Source organism: Triticum urartu, chromosome 3A (assembly GCF_056163025.1).
Source record: "Triticum urartu cultivar PI428250 chromosome 3A, HENAU_Tu73, whole genome shotgun sequence".
NCBI lineage: Eukaryota > Viridiplantae > Streptophyta > Magnoliopsida > Poales > Poaceae > Triticum > Triticum urartu.
In genome coordinates, this window is record NC_141875.1 from 262,949,830 (window position 1) to 262,962,135 (window position 12,306).

The 12,306-nt window shown below is 43.0% G+C and overlaps 1 protein-coding gene across 3 annotated transcripts; it reads right to left on the reverse strand.

Annotated features, from left to right (window-relative positions):
• Positions 1 to 7,318: 7,318 nt before the first annotated feature.
• On the reverse strand, positions 7,319 to 12,083 carry LOC125543971 (uncharacterized). 3 transcript variants are annotated; one of them, XM_087546868.1, is made up of 7 exons: positions 11,640 to 12,073; positions 11,020 to 11,165; positions 10,417 to 10,484; positions 9,414 to 9,491; positions 9,202 to 9,319; positions 7,665 to 7,721; positions 7,319 to 7,537 (listed from the first exon to the last, which is right to left on the reverse strand). In XM_087546868.1, exons 1-4 carry the CDS (start codon positions 11,801 to 11,803, stop codon positions 9,423 to 9,425), a joined length of 447 nt encoding a protein of 148 aa, XP_087402994.1. In that variant the 5' UTR covers positions 11,804 to 12,073; the 3' UTR covers positions 7,319 to 7,537; positions 7,665 to 7,721; positions 9,202 to 9,319; positions 9,414 to 9,422. The 3 variants fall into 3 exon arrangements, 2 of the variants coding, with proteins under 2 accessions (XP_087402994.1, XP_087402995.1); XR_015618705.1 differs by lacking the exon at positions 11,020 to 11,165 and having other exon boundaries at positions 11,640 to 12,072; XM_087546869.1 differs by lacking the exon at positions 9,202 to 9,319 and having other exon boundaries at positions 11,640 to 12,083.
• Between the last annotated feature and the right edge of the window lie 223 nt (positions 12,084 to 12,306).

The following is a 12,306-nucleotide window of genomic DNA, read 5'->3' on the forward strand; positions in this document are numbered from 1 at the left end:
AAAAGTGTGATGATCATCATTTTTAGAGCATTGTCCCACGTGAGGAAAGGATGATGGAGACTATGATTCTCCCACAAGTCGGGATGAGACTCCGGACGAAAAATAAAATAAAAAGTAAAAAAAGAGGCCAAAGAAGCCCAAACAAAAAAATATGAGAGAAAAAGAGAGAAGGGACAATGCTACTATGCTTTTACCACACTTGTGCTTCAAAGTAGCACCATGATCTTCATGATAGAGAGTCTACTGTGTTATCACTTTCATATACTAGTGGGAATTTTTCATTATAGAACTTGGCTTGTATATTCCAATGATGGGCTTCCTCAAAATGCCCTAGGTCTGCGTGAGCAAGCAAGTTGGATGCACACCCACTTAGTTTCTTTTTGAGCTTTCATATACTTATAGCTCTAGTGCATCCGTTGCATGGCAATCCCTACTCACTCACATTGATATCTATTGATGGGCATCTCCATAGCCCGTTGATACGCCTAGTTGATGTGAGACTATCTTCTCCCTTTTGTCTTCTCCACAACCATCATTCTATTCCACCTCTAGTGCTATGTCCATGGCTCACGCTCATGTATTGCGTGAAGATTGAAAAAGTTTGAGAACAAAAAAAGTATGAAACAATTGCTTGGCTTGTCATAGGGGTTGTGCATGATTTAAATACTTTGTGTGGTGAAGATAGAGCATAGCCAAACTATATGATTTTATAGGAATAACTTTCTTTGGCCATGTTATTTTGAAGAGACATAATTGCTTAGTTAGTATGCTTGAAGTATTATTATTTCTATGTCAATATTAAACTTTTGTCTTGAATCTTTCGGATCTGGATATTCATACCATAATTAAGGAGAATTACATTGAAAATATGCCAAGTAGCATTCCACATCAAAAATTCTATTTTTATCATTTACCTACTCGAGGAAGAGCAAGAATTAAGCTTGGGGATGCTTGATACGTCTCCAACGTATCTATAATTTTTGATTGCTCCATGCTATATTATCTTCTATTTTGGACATTATTGGGCTTTATTATTCACTTTTATATTATTTTTGGGACTAACCTATTAACCGGAGGCTCAACCCGGAATTGTTGTTTTTTGCCTATTTTAGGGTTTCAAAGAAAAGGTATATCAAACGGAGTCCAAACGGAATGAAACCTTCGGGAACGTGATTTTTGGAACGAACAAGATCCAGGAGACTTGGACCCTACGTCAAGCAACCAACAGGGAGGCCACGAGGTTGGGGGCGCCCCTACCCCCCAGGCGCGCCCTCCACCCTCGTGGGCCCCCTGTTGCTCCACCGACGTACTCCTTCCTCCTATATATACCTATGTACCCCCAAACGATCAGATACGGATCCAAAACCCTAATTCCACCGCCGTAACTTTCTGTATCCACGAGATCCCATCTTGGGGCCTGTTCCGGAGCTCCGCTGGAGGGGGCATAGATCACGGAGGGCTTCTACATCAACACCATTGCCTCTCTGATGAAGTGTGAGTAGTTTACCTCATACCTTCGGGTCCATAGTTATTAGCTAGATGGCTTCTTCTCTCTTTTTGGATCTCAATACAAAGTTCTCCCCATCTCGTGTGGAGATCTATTCGATGTAATCTTCTTTTGCGGTGTGTTTGTTGAGACTCGTGAATTGTGGGTTTATGATCAAGTTTATCTATGAACAATATTTCAATCTTCTCATAATTCTTTTATGTATGATTGGTTATCTTTGCAAGTCTGTTCGAATTATCAGTTTGGTTTGGCGTACTAGATTTATCTTTCTTGCAATGGGAGAAGTGTTTAGCTTTGGGTTCAATCTTGTGGTGTCCTTTCCCAGTGACAGTAGGGGCAGCCAGGCACGTATTGTATTTTTGCCATCGAGGATAACAAGATGGGGTTTTTATCATATTGCATGAATTTATCCCTCTACATCATGTTATCTTGCTTAAAGCGTTACTCTGTTCTCTTGAACTTAATACTCTAGATGCATGCTGGATAGCGGTCGATGTGTGGAGTAATAGTAGTAGATGCAGGCAGGAGTCGGTCTACTTGTCACAGACGTGATGCCTATATACATGATCATACCTAGATATTCTCATAACTATGCTCAATTCTGTCAATTGCTCAACAGTAATTTGTTCATCCACCGTAAAATACTTATGCTCTTGAGAGAAGCCACTAGTGAAACCTATGGCCCCGGGTCTATCTTCCATCATATTAATCTTCCAACACTTAGTTATTATCATTGCCTTTTATTTTTACTTTGCATCTTTATCATAAAAATACCAAAAATATTATTTTATCATATCTATCAGATCTCAATCTCGTAAGTGACCGTTTAGGGATTGACAACCCCTTATCGCGTTGGTTGCGAGGATTTATTTGTTTTGTGTAGGTGCGAGGGACTCGCGCGTAGCCTCCTACTGGATTGATACCTTGGTTCTCAAAAACTAAGGGAACTACTTACGCTACTTTGCTGCATCACCCTTTCCTCTTCAAGGGAAAACCAACGCAATGCTCAAGAGGTAGCACGCAGTTACTTTCCTCGATTTTTGCTTGAACATCTCTCTGACGGCTTTCAGAGTTTAAGCCACGGACATTCCAGCACAACACATGCCAATTATGATAGATTGTACTATCCATGGACACAATAGGAGTAGAAGAAAAATAACTTCACTGCATAACAAAGAAGCACCACATCACCCAATAAGTTCAGAGCGCCAAAAGTTTGACAGCAAGACGAGAAGTTCAGACACAGACCAGACCCACAAAGTTCAGAAAGGACGTACAACAAAGAAACTGAAAAAACAAACTTCTTGGCTTCCCAAGAAACCAAGAACTCTAGCATACTATGAAGAACACTATTCATTGGAACTATTCATCTGCGTGTCATCATCAGAACATGCCATAAGCTTCTCCATGGTCAACTTCTCTGGAGAGATACCCAACGAGGCCCCAAGATCTTGCATCATGCGAATCGGCGTGGGAGGAGGTGGATCAACAACAGCATGAGAGCGCGGCGCAGCAGAGGACGGGGCCAGAAAAGGATCGCCTATCTTTGCTATCTTGGAACGAGGCCTACGCAAAGATGAAGGCTTGAGAGGGATAGCTGAAGTGGGCTTAAATCCATTCTTTTTGGCACAACTATGCATCATCATGCGTGTGGAGACATCGTCATCAGGCTGAACCACAGTCACTGGCTTCTTTCCACGTCCACGTTTCCCAAGCCTCGAAGGTCTAGCAGAAGAAAACTCTATGGTCTCACAAGCAGAACCAAACTAAAATTTTAAAGCAGAGTCTTCAGAAGAAGACTGAGCATGGCTGTTGGTAGAAGCAGAGCAAGGTGGAACCAATTCCTTAGTGACTGACAAACCCTCTGCTATAGCATCATCAGTTCCATAGCAAACTCCATCATCCAAGAAGAAATCAATTGGGGAATAGAAAGATCAACAGAGGTAGAAAACAATAGCTCTGTGTCAATGGACCAAAACCTTGTTGGAAAGATAACTGGGGGCAGGGCTACAAACTTCAGACTTGGCGGCATAACTCTGACTGGCAGTTCAGGTATCAGATTTCTGAAAGTTCTTTCCCAAAGCATAGCCGGAGGCAGAACTAGACCATGGAAAACTCAGACAATACCCAGATGGATAGGCTCTAACTGAACCAAAGGGGGTGGTATGGAACAATTGCCAGGTTCTGTTGAACCACATCCTCATTGTTGGCTTCAGACGAATCAGAAGAGTCCATAGAAGGATTAAGAACCATGGAGTGTTGATCCTGAGCAGGCTGAACCACAGGTTCATCGGCTTTGCATATTGTTTGCGGTTGCGGCTTCCCAGTGTCCCGAACCATTGTCGCCCTGATTGTCAGGTGGCTGCTGAAAATTTTCCCAAGCATTGGCCGCATTGTTTTCCTGTTGATGTTGCCCTGGTGGGACTGCATTCCAACCAAGAGCTGGCTATGGCGGCATTTCCCAGAATGGTTGAGGCGGGTCATGTCCTGGCATGGGGTGCGGGTTGCCATCTAGAGGCATTGGATCTTCATCAGCGCCAAGCAGCGCATTGGTAAAGTGACCACCAGTGGGAATATAAACTGCAGCTGTCCAAGAAACGATAGTACCACCCCAGTTTGCCAACTCATGAAAAACCACACTCCAAGGAACAAGTATATCTTTAGGGAACGAAGCATAGACTAATGATCGAACCCTACGCCGATCAGTGTGCTCTGAATAATGAAACTGCCCAAAAGTGCGAGTCACCTCTGACAGGTACTTGGTGTTGCGATAATCCAAAGGAACACCTATGAACATTAGCCAGCCAGTTCTATGGCCATGAAGATCCCTAAATCCCTCTCCTTGATTACGGGGAATAAATCTAACAAAGAACTCCTCCTCATCATCATCTAAACCCAAAACAAACGGTGGATGCTGAGTGAAAGAGGATCTGACTACAGGGTTCTCCATCTCAAACAAACCAACACCCTGAAACCAAGTTTGAGCAGATCGGACAATAAGTTGTTGGTCGACGGCGAGGACGTGCAACACTTGCTCCCGCCGAATAGCAACCAAGTGCGCCGGTGGCAATGGCTCGATAATGGCCACTGTAATTCCTCATGGAGCCGAGGCGGAGCTTCGGACGGCGAGTAGTATGTCCGAGGTAGGCCGTCCTCGCCACCGTCGACGATATCATGCCCCACGGGCAGGAAGCGACGAGGATCGATAGCAAAAACTACCATGGGGTCTTTGGTCGATGGCGGTGGTGAAGTAGCAGGCACCAGCAGCGGAGAAGATTGGGGTTTTCTGGTGTAGTTGGAAGAGTAGGGGAAGAAGGCAGCGAACCCGAAGAGACGGGCAGGGACTCTGAGATGGCGCGAGGCTCAAAACCTGATGATGGGACTTTAGGCACCCAAACTTCCAACGAGTCATAATTACCAGGGCAGTTTTTCTTTTTATGGCCAGAACAAAAACATAGTCTGCAATGAATCCTATTTGTGCACGTATCATCCATATGTTTCATACCAAGGCAATTCTAACAGTCCCAATATTTAGCAGCCATCTCTTCAATCATCTCATCAAAGTTTTGAACTTGCTCCACAATTTTACTTGGAGAAGGAATCGGTGAAGAAATAACCGGAAAATCATCATCTGAGATATCAATTGGGGCGTCTTGAGAGCCCAGAGAGCCCATGGAGGCCATATAAGGTCGGCCTGAATCACACAGCATGGGCTGAGGCGTGACTGGGCTATCCAAAAGAATCATGGATTTGGGATTATCCGAATCAAAACAAATCCCAGAGAATCTGCGCTTGCCGCCCAAGAAAGGTGGACTTTCCGGTGACGTAGGCAACGAACCAAACTGGATCGACGGCAAGGAGATCGGAGAAACGGGAACTACCGTCGGTGGGGTCGCCGGAGAGTTCGTTGGTGAGGTCACCGGAAAGGACAACAACGACAAAGCTGAGGAAGAAGAAGCAGACGAAGCCTCAGCAGGATCAACATGATAGCCAGCCTCTCGTACTATTAAAACGTCCACAGCAGAGGGATCATAACTATAGCCTTTGCGAGTAGGATAATTGAGAAAAGTAGCAAAACGTAGCTTCTTCCTAGAGGCAGGCTTAGATCTATTCAACCTTAAAGAAGATTTAACGGGAGCAAGACTCAAAGCTTCAAGACCTACACGTGCCCCACGCTTGGATGGACTAACCAGGATCCATTCTTGTTGACACTCAGATTGCCACAATCGAAACTCTTTCTCCTAGTCCGGACCCCCATGGCCCCAAAGATGGAAAAAGCATTCGAATTGGGAGCAAACAAAGCTACGTTGGTGAAGAATGAAAAACCCACTTGCTTGCATGAAATGTTGAAAGAAAACACCCTGTCACTAAGAAATGATACCTTGTGTTGTGAACAATAACCTCTGATCACAGATTCCAATGCAAGGCCAACATTCTCCTCAGATAACTGGAAAGAATGACGTGCAAACGAGACCACCATTGTGAAGTGGACAGATCCATCCGAAGGGTGCACCGATTTATGGAGGGTGCGCTTGATCTGCTGCATGAGGCCCATCCCAGGGGAAAAATCCAACCCCGGGGAGATGGACGCATGAACAGCCATAAAGAAAACCACTAGCGTAGATGGCAGAGGACGCCGAAGGGGATGGCGCGATCAGAAAGGCAATCTACGGCTAGAGGTGGAGATCGCCGGCGGTGGAGGGGACAAGGGTTAGGGTGGCGGCGGGTGGGAGGTGGGAGCCATTGTGGATCTAATTCGTTGCATGCTTGCCCCCCTGTGTTCGGTGGGCGAGTTGGAGGCGGGTAAACCGCCTTGGTTCACACTCTTTGTTCCTCGGACTCAATTATTCGATTAACCAGGAGATCACCGTTGGCAGGGACCTTGATGGCATAGAGGCTCTGTTTGCTATGGAAAACTTTGTCTACATGGTGAGCCCTAGGAGTTCGGGAGCAAACTCCCCTGATTGTCAATGATACAGCCTAAAGAAGGTGAGAATGACAAAGGCATCTGGATTAATTTTGATCCTTGGATGTCTCGATTCCAATAGGCAGTGATGTGGTTCAAGCCTTCGGGTTGATAGGTAACTAGTGGACCCGTTGCGCCAAATGGCGCAGAGACCCGTTGATTCCATGTTAGCGATGAAAAGAAATTCATGGTTTAGTTGTTTACTTATGGGCAAGCACATATGACAACAAATTTAATCTCTCCTAATTAGAAAAGGCAGGCTTTGTCTACAATAAGATGTACATAGACATTTAAATTTTGTAGCATAGGGCTCTACTTAAAACAATATGAATGTAACAAATATAATCCCCTTTATTAGGAAAAACAGTATTTTGTTATCTATAATGAGATGTATATAAACACATTCTAATTTGATAGCACAAATTAACATTCAAAATCATGCAGATGAAAATACGTGTATCTTTTTAATAATCTTCTGTCTGGGCAAACACAAACGCTAAGAGTTTGGATCCTTACATATAAAAAACAGCCCTTTGTAAGGTCAAAAACTGACATGGCAAAAGTGGGTTGGACTGGGCACATGCCTTTATCAAAACCCCCTTCCCTGCCTTGTATACGTTGTCAAATTCTATCCTTCAGATACGCAAAGACTTCTGTTCTTTCACTATCCCACATACACCTGCAGGCCCAGCCGCCCAGGTATCTTTCCATTCCAAATCTCACAACCCAGTCACAGCTGGTGCACCCAGTCCCAGCTGGTGCAGCATAGCTTTCCGAACATCATTCTTGGTATTTTTACTGAACATGGTAGCAGATTTGTCAAGTTGGCTTGACTCTCTGATACAGAAGCCAATTAGAACCAACAATTATGTGGGTATTGTAGAGCATTGGTAACCATATACAGTATATGTGAGTATCTTAAATCAATGAAAAAATAAAGATACAATTATATACACTGATACATCCATGTTTGTTCTTGCACTTTGCCGGCGCAGTGACACAAGAAGCAGCTTTAAGACACCGATGTGCTGACCACGAAGATATCCTTCCGTTTCCAAAATAACCTGACACAAACCAGAGACAAAGGCAGAGATAAACATTGATCCATGAGATAGTGTCGTAGAGAGCATCAGCAAGACACATTTTACTCTCTGCAGCAGTCCGTCCAACTCGGATTCTGGAATTACTAACCTAGATGCACAAAGTTCATGGTCAATATTGTGATGGATCAGCAACCATAGTAGTTTGCTGCATCAAAGAGTTTATAGGCTCAGAAATTAATTACCACATGAAATTGATAATCACATTTAGTAGAGAACATCGCATTCCAAAATAGAAATTTTGATTTGCATTTTCACCTCCCGCTCCTTAGATATGTAGATCAAAGAATTTACCACTCAGAAGCGAGGATCACATATTCAGTAGAGAAATCTCATTCCTAAATAGAAATGTGCAAGCTTCTAAAAAATAGTTTTGAAGGTAACTCAAACCAAGATAAACTCTATATTCTAATAGCACGCAAGCTTATAAAAAATGGTTTTGTGGGTAACTCAAACCAAGATAGACACTTTATTATAATAGCTGAAAATATAATATATGTTTATAAACACAATCTCAAGGAAAAATAGAACTGCAACAAACTGTAACACAACAGTAATCAAGGTTTTCAGTATCACGTTGTGGATCATAGTATTGAACAATAAGAAGATATTATGTGAGAGAAACGATAAGATTCGCACCATGTATCATAATTTGACACCACTATCACATCGCGGTAAAGGATAACGATTTGTTACCGTTAGAATCACGAGTGCGATATTTAATTTGTTCGATATTCACATTCATAACATAGGGCTCTATACCAATCGATCACAGCCAGCCTGTGCACAACATTTTTTCAGGAAACAACAGGAGTGCTAAGGCAACACAAATCAGCAGGTGGAAGCGTAATTTTCAAGATGATCCCAATTCTTAAATTCATAGGTATTAAAAATAACTACAGAAATCTCACAAAATCACAACTTAACAAGAATCTGAACCTTTATGGAGTCCTTTTCTTTCTATGAATCATGAAGCTTAGTGCAGATGACTGTATCTAAACAGGAGCTTCTAGCGATGCAGACTGCCCCAAAAAATTGTACGTATTACATGTTACATATTGAAAATTGCATTTTTTTTTTCAATTCTACTCCTCATTTCACATAGTAAACATTTTCTTCAACCAGAATACAAAATAGTTGCTGCTGCATGCATATGCAAAAAACAGAGCATTAATTCTTCTCCTGGAACAGAGAGGCTATTCTCTTGCTAAGCTCTTAAATGCATATATACACAGTTTTGATAAAAATGTGAAATGACCCTTTTTATTGTTGATACTACTTTTGTGCTTCCATACACATCCTGAAAAAAATACGAAGGATGGCCTAAAGCATTTTAACTCGAACCGAGTTTCTGAACCAAGCATATAGCAGTGAAGCAACAATGCCCATTTGTCCAAAAATCCAATCATGGTGCAAATCACACAAAACACAATGAACTCACGTATCATTATTTTCCTTCAAATGGCTTTTTTTTAAACCATCGTCCTCCATGGAATTTTTATCAAAAAATTATGTTAAGCTTAAACCAGAACACACGTCAAACCTGAGAGAGAGAGAGAGAGAGAGAGAGAGAGAGAAAGAGAGAGAGGGAGATCAGCGGGAGGGGAAGAAGGATTGGGGCAGGTCACCTAAGCAAGGAAAATCACGAGCGCCAAAATCCTACATGAGGCAGCGTGGTGCAGGCCAAACTCATCGGGAAATTCATGGAAGCCAAACAATTTCGAAATGTTGCCTAAACTGGAAAGTCTGCACAAGGCACCCAAGATTGACAACCATGTAAGCTTTGAGCGTTGTTCTTGATTAAGACGCCAAAAGGATAAACAAATGGAATAAGTCTCACCGTCAGTACTCAATTTGCACCCAAGCCAAAATCAATATCCATTGCATCCACGCTTACCTCGAGGGAGAGTAAACCCCCCTGCAAAATTGGGAAGGGAAAAATGAGGATAAAATAAGACGAGTCAGGAGAACCTAAGAAAAAGGAGCTAAAAATCAATCCGGTGGAACCTAACAATATCTCTTGATATGCCAAGTACAGCTAAAGCCATAATAGTGGCAAAGTAAATAAGATCCATTTCTTGTTAATTGCTCAACAAGGTTTCAAATAGTCAACTACCATCCTTCTGAAAGTGAAGAAAGAATATCACCCTTGCAGTTATGATATGCGCAATAATGACCTTAAAGCATGAAAATTGTTACATGAAGCTTTGAACTATTATCACCCGACCTTTTCTGTTTATAATGAACACTATGTTATAAATGTTCAAGTGCCTTTCTTGTTTAAGCTTGCTATCAATTGGCGACCCAACATTATTGGTTCTCTTTGCATGTTCGGTAGCTATTCTTATTGGATATGGTATTGCATGGTCGACTGTATAGATAATTTTTATTACAGAATTTGTGCTCTCTGTTTCTTAGGTTCCGCAGACGGTAGAGGGGTAATTTGTACTCTGTTTTTCTAATGAGTGTATGTGGATGCATACAGATAGTTGAGGAGCAATTGATATTCTCTGTTTCTTTAGTGAGTATATGTGGATGCCTAGAAGCAATTCTCTGTTTTTCAACAGATATATGTTGATGTATGGAAAATGTATGCAGATTGCCTAACTATGTAAAAATAAACGCAAACCCAACATTTTGCTTAAAGTACACAAAACATTTAGAGGAATATCGATAACAAAATACATCAAAACAAAATGTTGCATCTTGAATAATAAAAGTTATCTACCCAGGTCAAAAAAATTATCTACCAAATATTTCTCAACAAGACCATCTTTCTGATACATTTTGATCAAACCCCATGTGTAGTGGGTGCAGCAGTGGTTGCAAGCAAAGAGCCATACCTGAATGTGAAACGATGCTTGGCATGAGCCACCTAGCATTCTGCCTCGGCAATTGATCTGCAAAGGATCTTCACACAAGAGAACAGATTAGAGAGAAAGAGAGGATTAGGCGCATGTATACACAGCAAAGCATCTACGGTGATGTATCACACTGCCAGTTTCAATTCATGCAAAAAAATTGACAATTCTGTCAACAAATAGCTTCAAGTTCTCATGATCATAGTTGATTTCATAATCTAGTCCACCATGTTGATGCTCTGAAGATCAACTAAAAAAGTTCATTTGAAAGGGTTATTTTAGACTACATAACTTGAAATGGTGTATCAATTAAGTACTATAGCAAACCGAATAGCAACAGGCCAATTATAAATAAAGAAGTGCAATGCCCTTTCCCTTATGGTGTTCCGTAGTGTGCTACAAACCAAATCGAACATGAAAACAACCATGTTACTCCCTCCGTTCTATATTACTCGTCGCAGAAATGGATGTATCTAGAACTAAAATACATCTAGATACATCCATACTTACGACAACTAATTTAGAACGGAGGGAGTACCTCTTTTTGTGCTACATTTACACTGAAACCAAGTAAGATAATGTAACCTGACAAGAAGTATAGTATAGTTGATAATAGAATAGATATTGAGAACTGGAAATTCCAAACAAAAACAGCATTGCTAGTGCTGCAAAAATGGATAATCCAGCGCCAGATAGTGATGCCTCCGTCAATAAAATCCCTAGGAATTTTCCTACAAACAGCAACACACAAAAACAAGTTTCAAAACATGGTACCACTCAGTAGAAATCCAAAAACTGCACTGGACAATGCCAGCAAAAAGTCACACCCCACCGACCATCATTACACCATACTGTAAAGTGTTACGATCGTTCATACATATATCATCTACCATTTTTCCAGAAATAGACCAAGTTAATCATTCTGTTCTACAAAAAGACCTAAATCAACTACTGTCGAGTATCCACGCTCGAAGTAAAAAACATCAATTCATAGCTAATCCCCGAATACAGATAGTAATCTGACATAAAACCAAAACACCGCATTCACCAAATATGGAGATCTGAAGATCGGAAGTGAGGCGGATTACCCCTGTAAAAGTCGAGGGACTTAGCTTTCTCGATGAGATCATGGCTAAACGCACACAGCACACACGTAGCAAGTAGGGCAGCAGGACAAGGGAGTGCAGGGATTCGGAGGAAATTACCTTGCCGGGGACGAGATTCCTGGCAGCAACGGTGGAGCTGACTCACGGCGGCGACGGATGTGACTCAAGGCGGCGGCTAGCGAATCCAGGTGACAACAGCGGCGAGGCCATGCGGGCGCCCTCGATCCAATCCGCTGCCCTGCTCCTGTCAATCGAGCGAACATGGTTAGGAGTGGCTTCTACTGGGCTCGGGCTGAGCTCCATCACGGTGTATCCCTGACGTGTCGATGGCGCATCGAGGGCGGCGGCGTTGGAGAGGAGGGACGGGGAGGAGACGAGGCGGAGGGGCCGGGCTTGACGTGGAGGGTTGGCGGCTAGGGCGTTCCGCAGGACGAGCGCGGCGCGCGGGCGAATGGTATTGGAGAATCTCGACCACGATGAGATGTGCAGCCAGTGCCACCGATGAACGGGACCAGGAGCAGCGTCGGCCCACCCGTCATCGCTATAGGACAGACGCGGGTGCATAAGCCGGGTACACACGCATCGGCTTATCCCTGCCCAACTGCTCCCCATACCGCACCACGCGGCCAACATGCAATGAGCGATCCACGCATTTGACTCACGATACGACACGATGCGGTAGGCACGCGAAAAAGCCACAGTCATCAGATGAACATGTGGGGTCAAAGAGCAAGCAGGCCCACTGGCAGCCGCACTAACTGGTGAA